Source organism: Parastagonospora nodorum (assembly GCF_000146915.1).
Source record: "Parastagonospora nodorum SN15 chromosome Unknown scaffold_13, whole genome shotgun sequence".
In the NCBI taxonomy this organism is placed as follows: domain Eukaryota; kingdom Fungi; phylum Ascomycota; class Dothideomycetes; order Pleosporales; family Phaeosphaeriaceae; genus Parastagonospora; species Parastagonospora nodorum.
Genome location: NW_001884561.1, coordinates 208,546 through 220,520, shown reverse-complemented (window position 1 = coordinate 220,520; position 11,975 = coordinate 208,546). Strand labels below are relative to the sequence as shown.

The following is an 11,975-nucleotide window of genomic DNA, read 5'->3' as shown; positions in this document are numbered from 1 at the left end:
CTTCCCCCGCTTTATCTACCCTCAATACAATACATCACCAATATCCTCACGTCCTGCAATGATGCAGTATCTCAAGCTAACCCTCGCCGTCACTGGCATGCTGGCAGCTGTCATCATTGCTGCGCCGACAGAGATTTCGACGCCTGAAACTTCAGCCGTCAACATTGGCGAGCGTACTCCCCAATCTCAGTGTGGTTATTACTGGAAGATCGAAAAGGACGGTCGTATGCCAGCCTATACGAATGGCCACTACGAGAACATCGAGGGCTCTACTCATATGAACAGCTTCGACAACAATAACTGCGGTATCTGCATGGTCTTCCGGTAAGTTATGATTGCTTATGCTTAGATTGTTATCTAACGTAAACGATCAGTGAGCGTGATGCTCAAGGCGATATCTTGTGGTCTGGTGGTCCAGGTCAGGGCGCCACTGACAAGGTGCGCGGTGGCCAGAGCTACTACTGCATTGATAGTTCTCTACCACCTCGCGTTGGTGCTACCGATTCTGATAAGGTCGTCTCTACTCGTGATCCTATCTCGCCAATGCGGATCTGTGGAAACTACTGGGACGACAGACACCAGCATCCCCAGGATGCGTTTGCCAACGGTCACTACGAGAACGTGGAGATCAACACCGTAATGTGGGGTTTCAACAACTTTGACTGTGGCATCTGCATGGTCTTCGCGTGAGTCCACCACAAATTTCGAAGTAACATTTCGCTAACAATGTCCGCAGAGGTCGTGACGTGCAAGGCGACCAACTGTGGTGGGGCGGACCTGGCACGAGCATTTCGAAGCAAGTCAAGGGCGCTCAGAGCTACTACTGTATCTATGGAGACTTACCTCCCAAAACCAATGCCACTGGTATCGTCAAGGCTATCGCTACTCGCGAGATTGTATTGCCTTCGCCTTTCACCACTCGTGAGACTGCAGTCATATCGTCCCCGATCAAAAACTTCACCAAGACTGTTTGCTCTAAGACAAACGGCCTTGAGAAGCGGGATGTCTTCTGCGGCAACTACACTGCTGTGATCCCTGGCGTCGAAGAGCAGGTATTCTCCATTGCGGCCAACGGTAACTACGAGAACACCATCGACCACGCTACCATGACTTCATTCTCGAACCAGATCTGTGGCTTCTGCATTGTCTTTAAGTAAGTTTCATCCTCCCAGCAGATCGTTCAAGAACAACATGGCTAACCAAACGCAAAGAGGGCCTGACTGCACTGGTGAAGAGATGTACTGGGGCGGACCGGGGGATCACACCAACAATGTGAAGGGAGCTCAGAGCTACTTCTGCTACTAGACCATGGTGTGATAAGATGTAGACTTGGTGGGAAGATTATAAGGTGGAATTACGGAAGGCTCAGGCAAGATGGTGGCTAAAGGAGGTGTGCATTTCCAGATTCGGGATAACATTTCGACTGGATTACCATGAACCTAATCGATCATCAGAGAATCAAAATTAGTTGCTTCACATCACTCTCGATCTCCACTTCTGATTGCTACATTCTACCAAAATGTGGTTTAGCAGCTAAGCACATGATTCCACCTGAGGTGAGTGAGGCTGAGATTTCAATAGCTATTGGGCTGGACGTCATAACCTCACTCGCGCTCATCACTAGACTAGCCATTCTACCCATTGCTATCCTTCGCTCTCACCACCGATTACGGGTGAAACCCTCCTCCCTTCCCTACGAGTACGTTTGCATGCCACAATATAATTACACTCACTTAGACTGCTCACCGCTCCCCACATTGTTTGAGAAGATAAGTTTATGGAAGGTATGTCGTTCAGCAGTGCCATGGTTACCAGTTTTACTTATCACTTTCAGTCTCACCTCGGTCCAGGCCGCGCTGCTTCACCCTTCACCCCAATCTCAGCCTGCACAAACACAAGGCGATAACCAGTCTACAATAACTTCATCACGATCTTTGACGCCGAACTTCAATACCTCAAGTAGCTCAACACAATCAACAACAACCGTCCAGCATGTCCACCCTCCAGGAGATAAACAGCTACCTGTTGAAAGAATGCCCTGATGAGTACCCTAAGCTTCCGGCCACGGACCGGTTCACATTCATTAACACACCGTGTCAGCTTGCTGACGGAGATGTTGGAGACAAGCGCCCAGAACACCTTTGCAATTTCCAGCTTCGACTCGGAGTGAGTGATGGAGAATACACTTCAGGGCGTCCGGTGTATCTATGCCTGGGAGGTGCCGGCTACAACGAGATTTTCCTGAGCTGTGAAGCAAGGCTGTACAAGCTCGCTGTCGAAAACTTGAGTCATGTGCGTCTTGAACAAGCATATCGAAATCTACTTCTGTGTGAGATGGATACACGGGCTGCTGAAGAGGTGGAGAAAAGCAGATTGAAAGCATGGGCATGCTACATGTTCCTCAGAGCTGGACACATACCGACTCTACAACCATATGTCAGGTTGCTGGATGAACTAAGGTACGCATGCACCTGGATGGCAAGGGAATATGGTGTTAAAGTGAAGACTGCACGCCAGAAAGCAGCCGTGCAACGCAAAAAAGAAGAAGCTGCCGAATCAAGGTTGGCAGAGCAGGACCGCAGCAATTCCAGTGCAAATAGTTACAGCCAAGAAGACCCCACGGACATCCAAAGCCCTGCAACGACCTCAGGTACTCGCGATCAATCAACGAATGCGGCCGAACAGCCAGGACCATCCGCCGTCAAGCGCGAAAACGATGACAATGAAACCGACAACATGTCATCCCGTAGGCACTCATTGAAACTAGTTGATTGAAACTGTTACTGACGATTATTCAGGTCCTCCTAAGAGACAGCACCTCGATCAGAGCGTAAGTTCCCCACCCCGATACTCAATGAGCTAGTGCTGAAGTGATAGTTGGCGAAACTTCTTGACCGCCATGGAGCGCTTGGACACGATCTTCAAGCATTTGAGCGCGAGTACGCCAGTTTTGGAAATGACACTGAATTAGTGGGTCAGCTCAAGCACGACAACTCACAGCACGTGGCGAAAATTACAAAGCTCGAGCGACAGTTGCTTCTTCAGGTGAAGGAAATAGAAAAGTTGAGAACAGCCTCGCGGGAAATGGAGGAGAGTGTCCGTTTGGGCGTGCAGAATACGGAGAGAGAGAAAGCTGCTCGAGATGCTGAGGCTGAACTCAGGAAGAAGGCAGAAGATCGGTTCACCGAGTACCTGGACGCACAGAAGAGGATGACGGCGAGATTTGGTTGACGTACCCATGGATGGATCGAAATGGCGACGAGCATTGCGATGAACCTTGAAGAGCGACATAGGCATCATGGAAATTCTCACGCTCATGAGAAAACACATGTAGAGAATGTAAACGATTTGTCTGACCCATCGGTGACGGTATGCTTGCTACTTCCGGTCACATGGTAAGCAGTGAACAACGACAGTAACCACGGTGAACGTTCACGAGCATTCGAAAGCAACCTACATTCTACTTGTCACACAAACCTCTGGTCCATGTAGTACAGACTACACCCGCCAAGAATATCGAGCAACTCGACGACGTCACCACGAAAAGTCTCTCCCAGTCCAACATCAAAAACATTCAGCACCAACACCGAGATGACCAGTACGAGTGCTGACTGCGGTATCGTCCTCGCTGCCACGAGTGACCAAGCCATGGATCATACCGCCTCCACCACCTCCTACCCCAAGAACATCACCCTAGACATCGGCGGTCGCAATTTCAAGACCTCGATCGACACCCTTCGCGCTGAGTCCGAATACTTCAGAACGCAGCTATCCGATCGTTGGACATGGCCTCTCGAAGACGACGGATCCTACTTCTTGGATGCCGACCCCGAGCTGTTCGCTCATCTGCTCACCTTCATGCGCCGTCCAGGGACGTTTCCACTTTTCTACGATACCGCTAAGGGCTTCGATTTCGACTTGTACAACAAGCCTGAGACAGAGGCGGAGTACTTCCAAGTCGATAAGCTGCACGAGTGGATCAAAAACAAGAAGTACATCCAAGCCGTCAACACGCAGCTCACTTCGGCCACTTTGGTGAACATTAAGAGCGCCATGCAGCTGCAAGCCGAGATCAGCAAAGGTGGAGAATTACACATCACTCCTTGCACTAGGAAGGTGTATCTTTGCCCGCGCCAGATCACGGCTCATCGCGGTCATGCTGAGCAGTGTGGTGGGGCGTGTCATAGACGTCAGGCGGAGAACGATGTGGTATATGAAGATGAGCCTTATTGGCAAGTCTTGAGCTTCGAGAAGAAGACTTTGCTCGACGAGAAGGTGTGTAGGATTGGATGAGATGCCTAGGGGTTAGAACGTACTACATGAAGCTTTCATTTGCGATGGGGTTCGCAAGGCATCATGACGATGCTTAGATAATAAGCTTCGGATGATAAGAAATCACAGCGATCAATTTCACTTGATGGTTCGAGGTTGGGGTTAGGCAATAGATGGGATCAATATACTCTTATTCGATGCATCCTTCACTACCATACATCCATCACAGCTTATCCCACGGTCGGCCGCGATGGTATGCTAGAACGATCTTGAGGCCCGTCTTCTCAAGCTCAGCCCAAACCGATCTTCCCCCAGTGAAGCGTGGTATAAACTCCGCCTCCTTCCCATCATCTTCATCTCCGCCCGTCTCTTCATCCTCACCCCCAGCCCCACGTTCTTTGCGCTCCATTTCGTCGCCGTCATTGTCAGTCGCCTCTTGTTCGTCGTGCGACTCAATGTTCATCTTAGGCTCCTTCGGCTCAGCGACGTCGTAATAGTCTTCGTAATCCTCATTGTCCTCGTCCTCGTCATCCGAGTCAAACTGCGAAAACTGCAAGCGGAAATCTTCAGCAAAATGCGACTCACCCTCATCCGCCACCCAAAGCTTGATGACTTCCAGCTCCGTATAAGTCTGCAGGCTGTCTCGGATATGTCTTGCCCATCGATTGATCGCCCTAGTCGTGCCAACTACTCCAATCTCCTTGATACCTGTCGGAAGTACGCACGCAGCGAAGGGTTCATTCGCATTGAAGAGAACTTCCTGATGAACGACGAGCTTTCGCAATATTTGGAGCGCGGATATGTCGCTACAGGGCAATATACTCCTGAAACAGTCGTTTGCTTCGTCGAGTTTGTAATCGTCGAGACCCGTGCCTGTTCTCTCAACAGCAGAGCTGTCGATCACGAGAGTCTGGACTTGCAAGGGGCGAACGCGGTGTATGAGTGTCTGGTAGCCTCCCCTGTCGTAAAGGTCCTCATCTCGACCATCTGGCATGAGCTTCAGGACGAGATCGGTGAGCTGGGGCGCGCCTCTCACTACACAAGTCGGGATAAAGTGCACACGACCAAGATGAACGTTGGTGTCGTTGATAAGCAGGTTATTGTCCGTCAAGATCGTGAGCTTGTGAAGATTGTTGGCGAAGTATGCGCGAGCTGTAGGCTCGTCCCAATAACACAGACGGAAGGGATCCCAAGCCTTGATTTCGTCTCCGTGGAAAGCATGTAGCTGCAATGTCTTCAACTTCGGCAACTTGGCCATACACATCGGGGGCAGGCAGTCGGCGGATAGGTGTTCGAGTTTTGCAAAGCCAGGAATCCGGTTGATGATGTCTTGGTGCTCCATGGTAAATAGTCCAAACATCCTCCAAGGATCGAGCTGTCCGTACAAGAAACTGTTTTGAGTGTAACCTCTTTCGATATCGGGAAACCCTTTCACTGTGCTGACACCGCGCTTGTGGATGGTCAGTGAGCGCAGGTTCGGGAGACAAGCCAGCAAAGCGCCGAGGATGGCGGGCTCTTTGCCGAATCGAATTCCTCGTAGCCACTTCTGCTTCAGTGTGTCCAGTCCAGCGAACAGGTCGTTTTCGGTGAGGATTTCTTCGACTCGACCCGCGGTTGACAGCCAGCCGCAAAGACAGTTCTCGAGTCGCTCTCCCGTAGTGAATGGACAAGATTCGTTGTGGCCAACCCTGTTGCTTAAACCTATGATGGAGATGTCCAGAATTCTTACCCGCGGGGCGAGTTGGGGTTGTCGCACAAGTGTGCCCAGAAGGAAAGAGCCACCGAAAACGGAGTCACCTCGCTTGCGCGCTGAGACGATAGCTGTGTGGTACAAGACTTCGTCTACGACACCTTTCAGCCTAGAGCATGTCTGCGCGAGACCGACAGCGTCGTGCTGTGCTTGAATACGATCGATATCGTTGGGGAAGCGAAGTTCTCTAGCAATCATAACGAGGAGCTCGTCCGAGCACGAGAGGAGGTTAGGCATCTCGATGCCGCCTTGTCTTCGAATATGTGTTGTTTTGTATGATCTGTGGGCGTATACCAGTGGAGGCGGCTACAATGGGTGTGTATCAGTCGATGTAGCCTATGAACGGGTAGAGGAGAGAGGGAGTCGTTGCACACGTGCCTAAGGGACTAGCAATTATTGCCATGCTTTGCGATCTTCGCTGCTGACCTTTCACTAAATAGGCGCAGATAACAAATCCGCATACAACAGCTTGCGACGTCATCTTGTGATAAATCAAGGGTATCATTGTGGGCCATCTGGGTACTTCCTATTCACTTCGTATGTAGCATGGTACAAGTCGCCGCCACGGTGATTGTTGACCACAATTCTGTTCACGGACGATCGCCATAATAATCCTCCCGTATCTCTACGCCCGCAAACGAGAGAGTGTCATGGCACAAGTTTGTCTCAGCGGCAGCGACGAACTTCTTCTTCCACTTCAGCAGCGTGTATATCTCCGGCCTATGGCCGATTCCGCGTCCTCACTACTATCGTAGCCGTTCCCTTCTCCATCTGCAACCCCAGCTCCCGTTCCGCTTGCATCTTGTGCCTCGCCTGGAAACCTCCTGCAATGTTCGACTGCTTCCTGATGATGATAATCGCGTTTTCTACCAAAGCGCTGATCCCACATGAAGTGGCCCATCGTTTTGGTCGTATTCTTCATATCCCTAGCTCTTCGATTGAGGCAGGGAGCTCGCAGACAATCAAGTCTTTATCGATGGTGAAGAAGGCGTTCTGGGCGGCTACAAATTTCCTGAGATTTGAGAACGCACAGAGATTTCGCGCAGGCCCTAGATTCATAGCACAACGGATCGTCATCGATGGTGGTTGGGGCCAGTCATCATACTCGTCCTCTTCGTCGTGACATAGGGCCTTGACATCGGATATTGATGATGTGTCTAGTTTAAATGTTTCAATCTTTGCGGATTGGAATTTGCCGACGAGAGATTGGAAGTCTGCGACATGAGCATCCTGCCCCCATCTCGACGCCCATACGTTCGAAGGTTCCTCCATCAAAATGACGTCTGGATGAAACAGGTTCGAAAAATGGTTCAGGACAGTTACATTATACTCATAGCATTCGTTATTCGAAGCACTGCCTGAACTATCCAGAGAACATGCATCCATGGTAAGCCGCAATCGATTCGGACCCTCGGGGGATTCGCGGACATCTTCATAGTCAGGAAGGCGAATCTCCTAAGGCAGGCATAGAGATTGACCATCTTGCAGCGCAAAACACAATTCGCGGACCTTTGAAAGCTGTAAAAGCTACGGCGGGAGAAGACAATTGGTTTTCAGAACCTGAATATTTGCCAAGCCTGTGATCCATCCCAACTCAAAGGCTTCATTCTCCCACATAAGACCCAGAAGATCGTACATGATGATATGATATGGGTTCTTGGGTATATCGCCACGATATGTGCGAAAACTCGACCATTGATTCAGGGTCAGCTACCTCAGATGTGATGTGCAGGCGAGAATGAGATCCACGATAGCGAGCGGTTCGCCTTTTTCAATACAGAAGACCCAATACAGATCTCTAAAGGCCGGTATTGTAGAGGGCGCTGTTTGCTTGATGAATCGCTTGCAAATTGCCGTAGTACCACTCCAGTTGCATGTGCAGTGGCCTTTCTTAAGTTTGTGGAGCCATAATCAACATTTGGCTCTGTGACCAATCGTTCTCTTTGATACGTCAAGCTTGAGGGATTGAATGGCGCATGCGGGGAATTCGTTTGATCAATGTACGAACAAATGGCTCGAGGGGATTTCCACCTCCCGACTCGTATTCGTTTGCCCAGTCGTGACATTCGTCGTATTGTGCCGCGTTGATCACGACATTACGATATAGCATGTGATGAGACACCACTGGAAACTACCGTGAGACCAGTACCAGGCTCTTGAGATCTCTATAGCGATGGCGCTGGTTCAGCTGCGCCTCCGCTATCACCATGTCCAGGAGCTCTCGGGGAAGATCTTGGAGTTGAGGCATTGTGGTCGAAGGCTGAGTGCAGATGGAGAACTTTTTGCAGTGGTTGACACCTCCTTTATGGGAGGAAAGCGCTATTTTGGTGAAAGGCGGGCGCCGCCGAGTGGAGACATCCCCAATGCTAGTGTGCACAGACCTAGGCTGTTTGTGATAGGCTTACCAAATTTGTCCAGCTAGTCTTGTTTGTTGTCATGTGTAAGGTGAACTCCGTCTGGTGGTCTCATTGCCGGCGTGTAATGTGAGCATGCACTGCACGGGGCTGGGCGGACCGGGCGTCAATGAATTCTTATTCGTCATGGAGTGAAACATGAGATAGCAGCCTGGGTATCCTTGAGTCGGTCTCTGCTTCTTCGTGATAACTCAACGAGGCATTGCTGCTGTGTCATATTAAAAGGTGGTCGTGAGAAATATGAGCCATCCGCGAGATCGTCCAAAGTGAAGACCAGAAAGATCGATGCGTGATGGCTGCGCAACTATATCTCAATAACGACCATCCATCATCCGGCAGGTGGGCAAGTCAGGCGAAGCAGGCGATTCATCGCTGTAGGGCGAATAGTGCGAGGGCGCAGAAGTTGCTGAATGAGTCCTGTTGTGCCATTCCTCCTTTTCTTCCTCTGGTGACGACAGCTCTAGCAGCTTCTGAGGGGATCCGACGGCCATGCCCAGGGTCGCTAGTTTCTCTTGCAATATGTTCAGTACTGCTGGATTGCCGCCGCGGAATCCGGAAAGCACGCGCGATAAGTTGTGGATAAGGTCCCTTGGACCTATACCGAAATGCGACTCGTGGTTCATCGAAGGCATGATGATCATTACATCAGCTAATGAATTCGCAACATCGAACAGCTTTGACTCCTGTAGCAGGGTCAGCTTGGCTAAAATGCTTATCGAGCCAGCGGACCTACCATACCAGGCCCATGCGCTTCTATACTTTGTTGCGAGAGACTGCTGAGGTTGCTGAGGACGTTCTGCGCTACCTTGGCTGGGAAGGAGAACGAGAATTCGTCGTCAGCATTGGCGCTGCTTAAATTGGTAACATTGAGAGCGTGCTGCCATAGGAAAATGCGCATCCATTGCTGTGTCATGGATATGTCTGCACGCTGCAGTTCATTCTCCAGGCTGAGTGGTGCTTCATCGGAGCTCAATTCTTGCTGAGCCATGGCGAGTGCGATCCTTGCAGTGGCAGGATCTGCGGTGATGGTGACATCGAGTATGTTGAACAGCTTACATAGTTGAACAAATGCTGGCGTGACCGAACCATCGTTGTAGTTTTCCAACCTGGGAAGGTCTGGTGCTCTTTTGAGCGTTGTTGGTACATCATGCTGTATCGAGTGCGCTCGTTCCGTGATGAAGAGAAGCCAATATATCCTCAGAGTGTGTTGCACCTGCTCCGGACTCATTGCCTCATAGTATGTAGTTTTGTGCAATCCAAGGACGTGGGACTTGTTGATGGCCTCGCCAAGCAACACTGTCGACGCATTCATTCTCCCGACGTTGGCGGAGTACACGTGTAAGAAGAAGCTGCTCAGCACCGATTTCACTGTGATATTTTCCAGATGATCTGAATCCTCGCGCGCCTTTTTGGATTCCTTCTCGAACATGCTGCTCGATACACGGTAGTGTCCTTCTACTGGGCTTCCTGGCTCAGCATTGATCGAGAACTGACTGACCACAGCAGCACATATTGCTGTCGCCAGAGCATACGCTTCGAGATCATCTGGATGCGTAAGAAGCCGAGCCGTTATCTCCTCGGCATCAACCACAGGCCATATGCCATATCCCCGGACCTGGTAGACGTCCAGATACTGCGATATGCAGGACGTCGATATTCGTTGAGGCTCATGCTGCGCGGCTGTGAAGGTTGGACTCAGGATGTCCGGCCATCCGGCAGTTTCTAAGCCCGCATCACTCAGAGATGGTAGTGAATCAAAAAAGGGAAGTTCTGTCGTGCTCGGACTCGTTGCGTCGAAACTGGCCTCGCTGTTACTCCTTGAATCGTCGTGGGTGCTTTTGCTACGCTCTTGCAGCCTCCGGATGGCAGCTTCGGTCGTTCGCCTCGGTCCTTTCGGTCCAGACTTTCCGTGCGTCTTGAGATAGGTACAATCCCAACTCGCTACCTCGCATCGAGAACAGGGCTGATTGCCATCGCATCGAACCTTGCGAACGGAACAAGGGTCACATGCTCGTCGCGTGCCTTTTCGAGGAGCTACGTCCATCGCTTGGACTATCGAAATGACCAAGCGGGTTTCAGAATGGCGAATGAGGATGCGCAGGAGGCATCGGGTCGGATCGTTAAACCGTCATTGGAAAGCTTGTTCGATAATGTCCGACAGCAGAGAAAGATGATGTGGGCCACACAGGAAAACGGAGAGAATTACGGGGGAAGTTCACAGCCGGGTCTTCCACAATAATGGCGAGTATTCCCAACGAACAGATGCTGATGTCGTAATGATAGAACTTGCAGCTGACGCACAGAAGAGGCGGAGGTGCGGGTGTTTCTCGGCGATCCTTCCCTGTTCAAGCATGTGCAAGCCAGCCAATTATGAATGTTGCGGAGGACGCCTCCTAGACTTGTGGCGTTGTTGGGCTCGCTACGATGAATCGCGTCAGTTTAGAAGCCTGATGGAAGCCGAAAAACATTCCATGAACCCTGCAAGCCCGCCATGATGAGAAGCCTTTGGGGACGATATCGCAGTTGTTAAGTTCAAGGGCAAACTCGTAACCTTGCAGGCGGTGAGAACGACAAGGCGCTTTGTTGGAAGATGGGTCGGGCCAAAGAGCGAGTCCGGCTTGACCTCCTCGGTCGTACATGGGTCAGTCCAATTTGAAAGGCTGATGCGCGTCGCCTACTATGAGCGGGTGGTGGCAGTAGTTAGTTTATCGCCGCTATCCGGGGGTCCGAGAAGCATGGAATGTGTGGAATGTTCCGACGCATTTCCTTAGAAGGAGCTGGTCTCTCAACGAATTGCTCCAGAGAGGAACGGCAAGCCTTGCTAGCGCTTCGACGCATTACGGCGGCTCAAGCTTGGACCGAGCCGATAGCGGTTGTTGCGCCGATCATCATACTGTGAATTCCTCAACACCATGACAAGTTTTTCTTCGTCCTCCACATCGTCCTGCAACGGCCGTAACTGGTCAGCGCGAATCGCGGCATACACTTCAGTGTTGAGACATGTTATACGCGCTACCTGAGACTCCACTCATTCAACATGCATATACCTTCACTTTGTTTAGCTAACCTATCGTCTCTTCAGTCAGCTGAAGACCCTGTCGTCAGAATGGAGGATTTGCGAGCAAGTAAATTCCGCGGAGGCACAGTCTCATCTTGGAGCTGTCTTCTCTTTGTGGACAATGAGCCGATCTGTGCCGCGCTGTCATCAAATCCCGCAAAACGGCACATATTTCACGAGTCAACCGGGATGCTGTCGATCGCATAGTCGCTTACCCTGAATGTTCCCAGAAATGCACCACACTCGAGTCCATGGAACCATAGAGACTGAAATGCTTTCCATCCATATCGATTGCGAAAAGCAACATTCGAAACTGGAAACCCTACAGCAACCACAACTCGTTTGCATGCGTCAAAGTACTTTCTCCCATACATATACACCTAGCGTCGTCAACTCCTTCCTTTTGGGTCTGTCACACCAGCCCTGGGTCCCACAGACGTCTTGGACATGATTCGACCAAGCCCACTAGGTAATGTATCTG

At 50.8% G+C, this 11,975-nt stretch overlaps 6 protein-coding genes across 6 annotated transcripts; 2 read left to right on the top strand and 4 right to left on the bottom strand.

The window, feature by feature from the left end:
• Positions 1-61: 61 nt before the first annotated feature.
• SNOG_08571 (hypothetical protein) lies at positions 62-1,305 on the top strand (the record flags this gene model as incomplete). Its single annotated transcript, XM_001798828.1, has 4 exons — positions 62-324; positions 375-686; positions 737-1,153; positions 1,212-1,305. The coding sequence occupies 4 exons, from the start codon at positions 62-64 to the stop codon at positions 1,303-1,305; spliced, it is 1,086 nt and encodes a 361-aa protein (XP_001798880.1).
• A 686-nt stretch (positions 1,306-1,991) lies between these two features.
• On the top strand, positions 1,992-4,293 carry SNOG_08570 (hypothetical protein; the record flags this gene model as incomplete). The annotated part of the gene is made up of 4 exons (XM_001798827.1): positions 1,992-2,746; positions 2,799-2,830; positions 2,878-3,188; positions 3,558-4,293. Exons 1-4 carry the CDS (start codon positions 1,993-1,995, stop codon positions 4,291-4,293), a joined length of 1,833 nt encoding a protein of 610 aa, XP_001798879.1. The 5' UTR covers position 1,992.
• Positions 4,294-4,495: 202 nt separating this feature from the next.
• On the bottom strand, positions 4,496-6,259 carry SNOG_08568 (hypothetical protein; the record flags this gene model as incomplete). Its single annotated transcript, XM_001798826.1, has 1 exon — positions 4,496-6,259. The coding sequence occupies one exon, from the start codon at positions 6,257-6,259 to the stop codon at positions 4,496-4,498; it is 1,764 nt and encodes a 587-aa protein (XP_001798878.1).
• Positions 6,260-6,940: 681 nt separating this feature from the next.
• Positions 6,941-7,660, bottom strand: SNOG_08567 (hypothetical protein; the record flags this gene model as incomplete). The annotated part of the gene is made up of 2 exons (XM_001798825.1): positions 6,941-7,477; positions 7,583-7,660. The coding sequence occupies 2 exons, from the start codon at positions 7,658-7,660 to the stop codon at positions 6,941-6,943; spliced, it is 615 nt and encodes a 204-aa protein (XP_001798877.1).
• A 77-nt stretch (positions 7,661-7,737) lies between these two features.
• Positions 7,738-8,270, bottom strand: SNOG_08566 (hypothetical protein; the record flags this gene model as incomplete). The annotated part of the gene is made up of 2 exons (XM_001798824.1): positions 7,738-7,963; positions 8,158-8,270. The coding sequence occupies 2 exons, from the start codon at positions 8,268-8,270 to the stop codon at positions 7,738-7,740; spliced, it is 339 nt and encodes a 112-aa protein (XP_001798876.1).
• Positions 8,271-8,747: 477 nt separating this feature from the next.
• On the bottom strand, positions 8,748-10,480 carry SNOG_08565 (hypothetical protein; the record flags this gene model as incomplete). The annotated part of the gene is made up of 2 exons (XM_001798823.1): positions 8,748-9,119; positions 9,170-10,480. 2 exons carry the CDS (start codon positions 10,478-10,480, stop codon positions 8,748-8,750), a joined length of 1,683 nt encoding a protein of 560 aa, XP_001798875.1.
• Between the last annotated feature and the right edge of the window lie 1,495 nt (positions 10,481-11,975).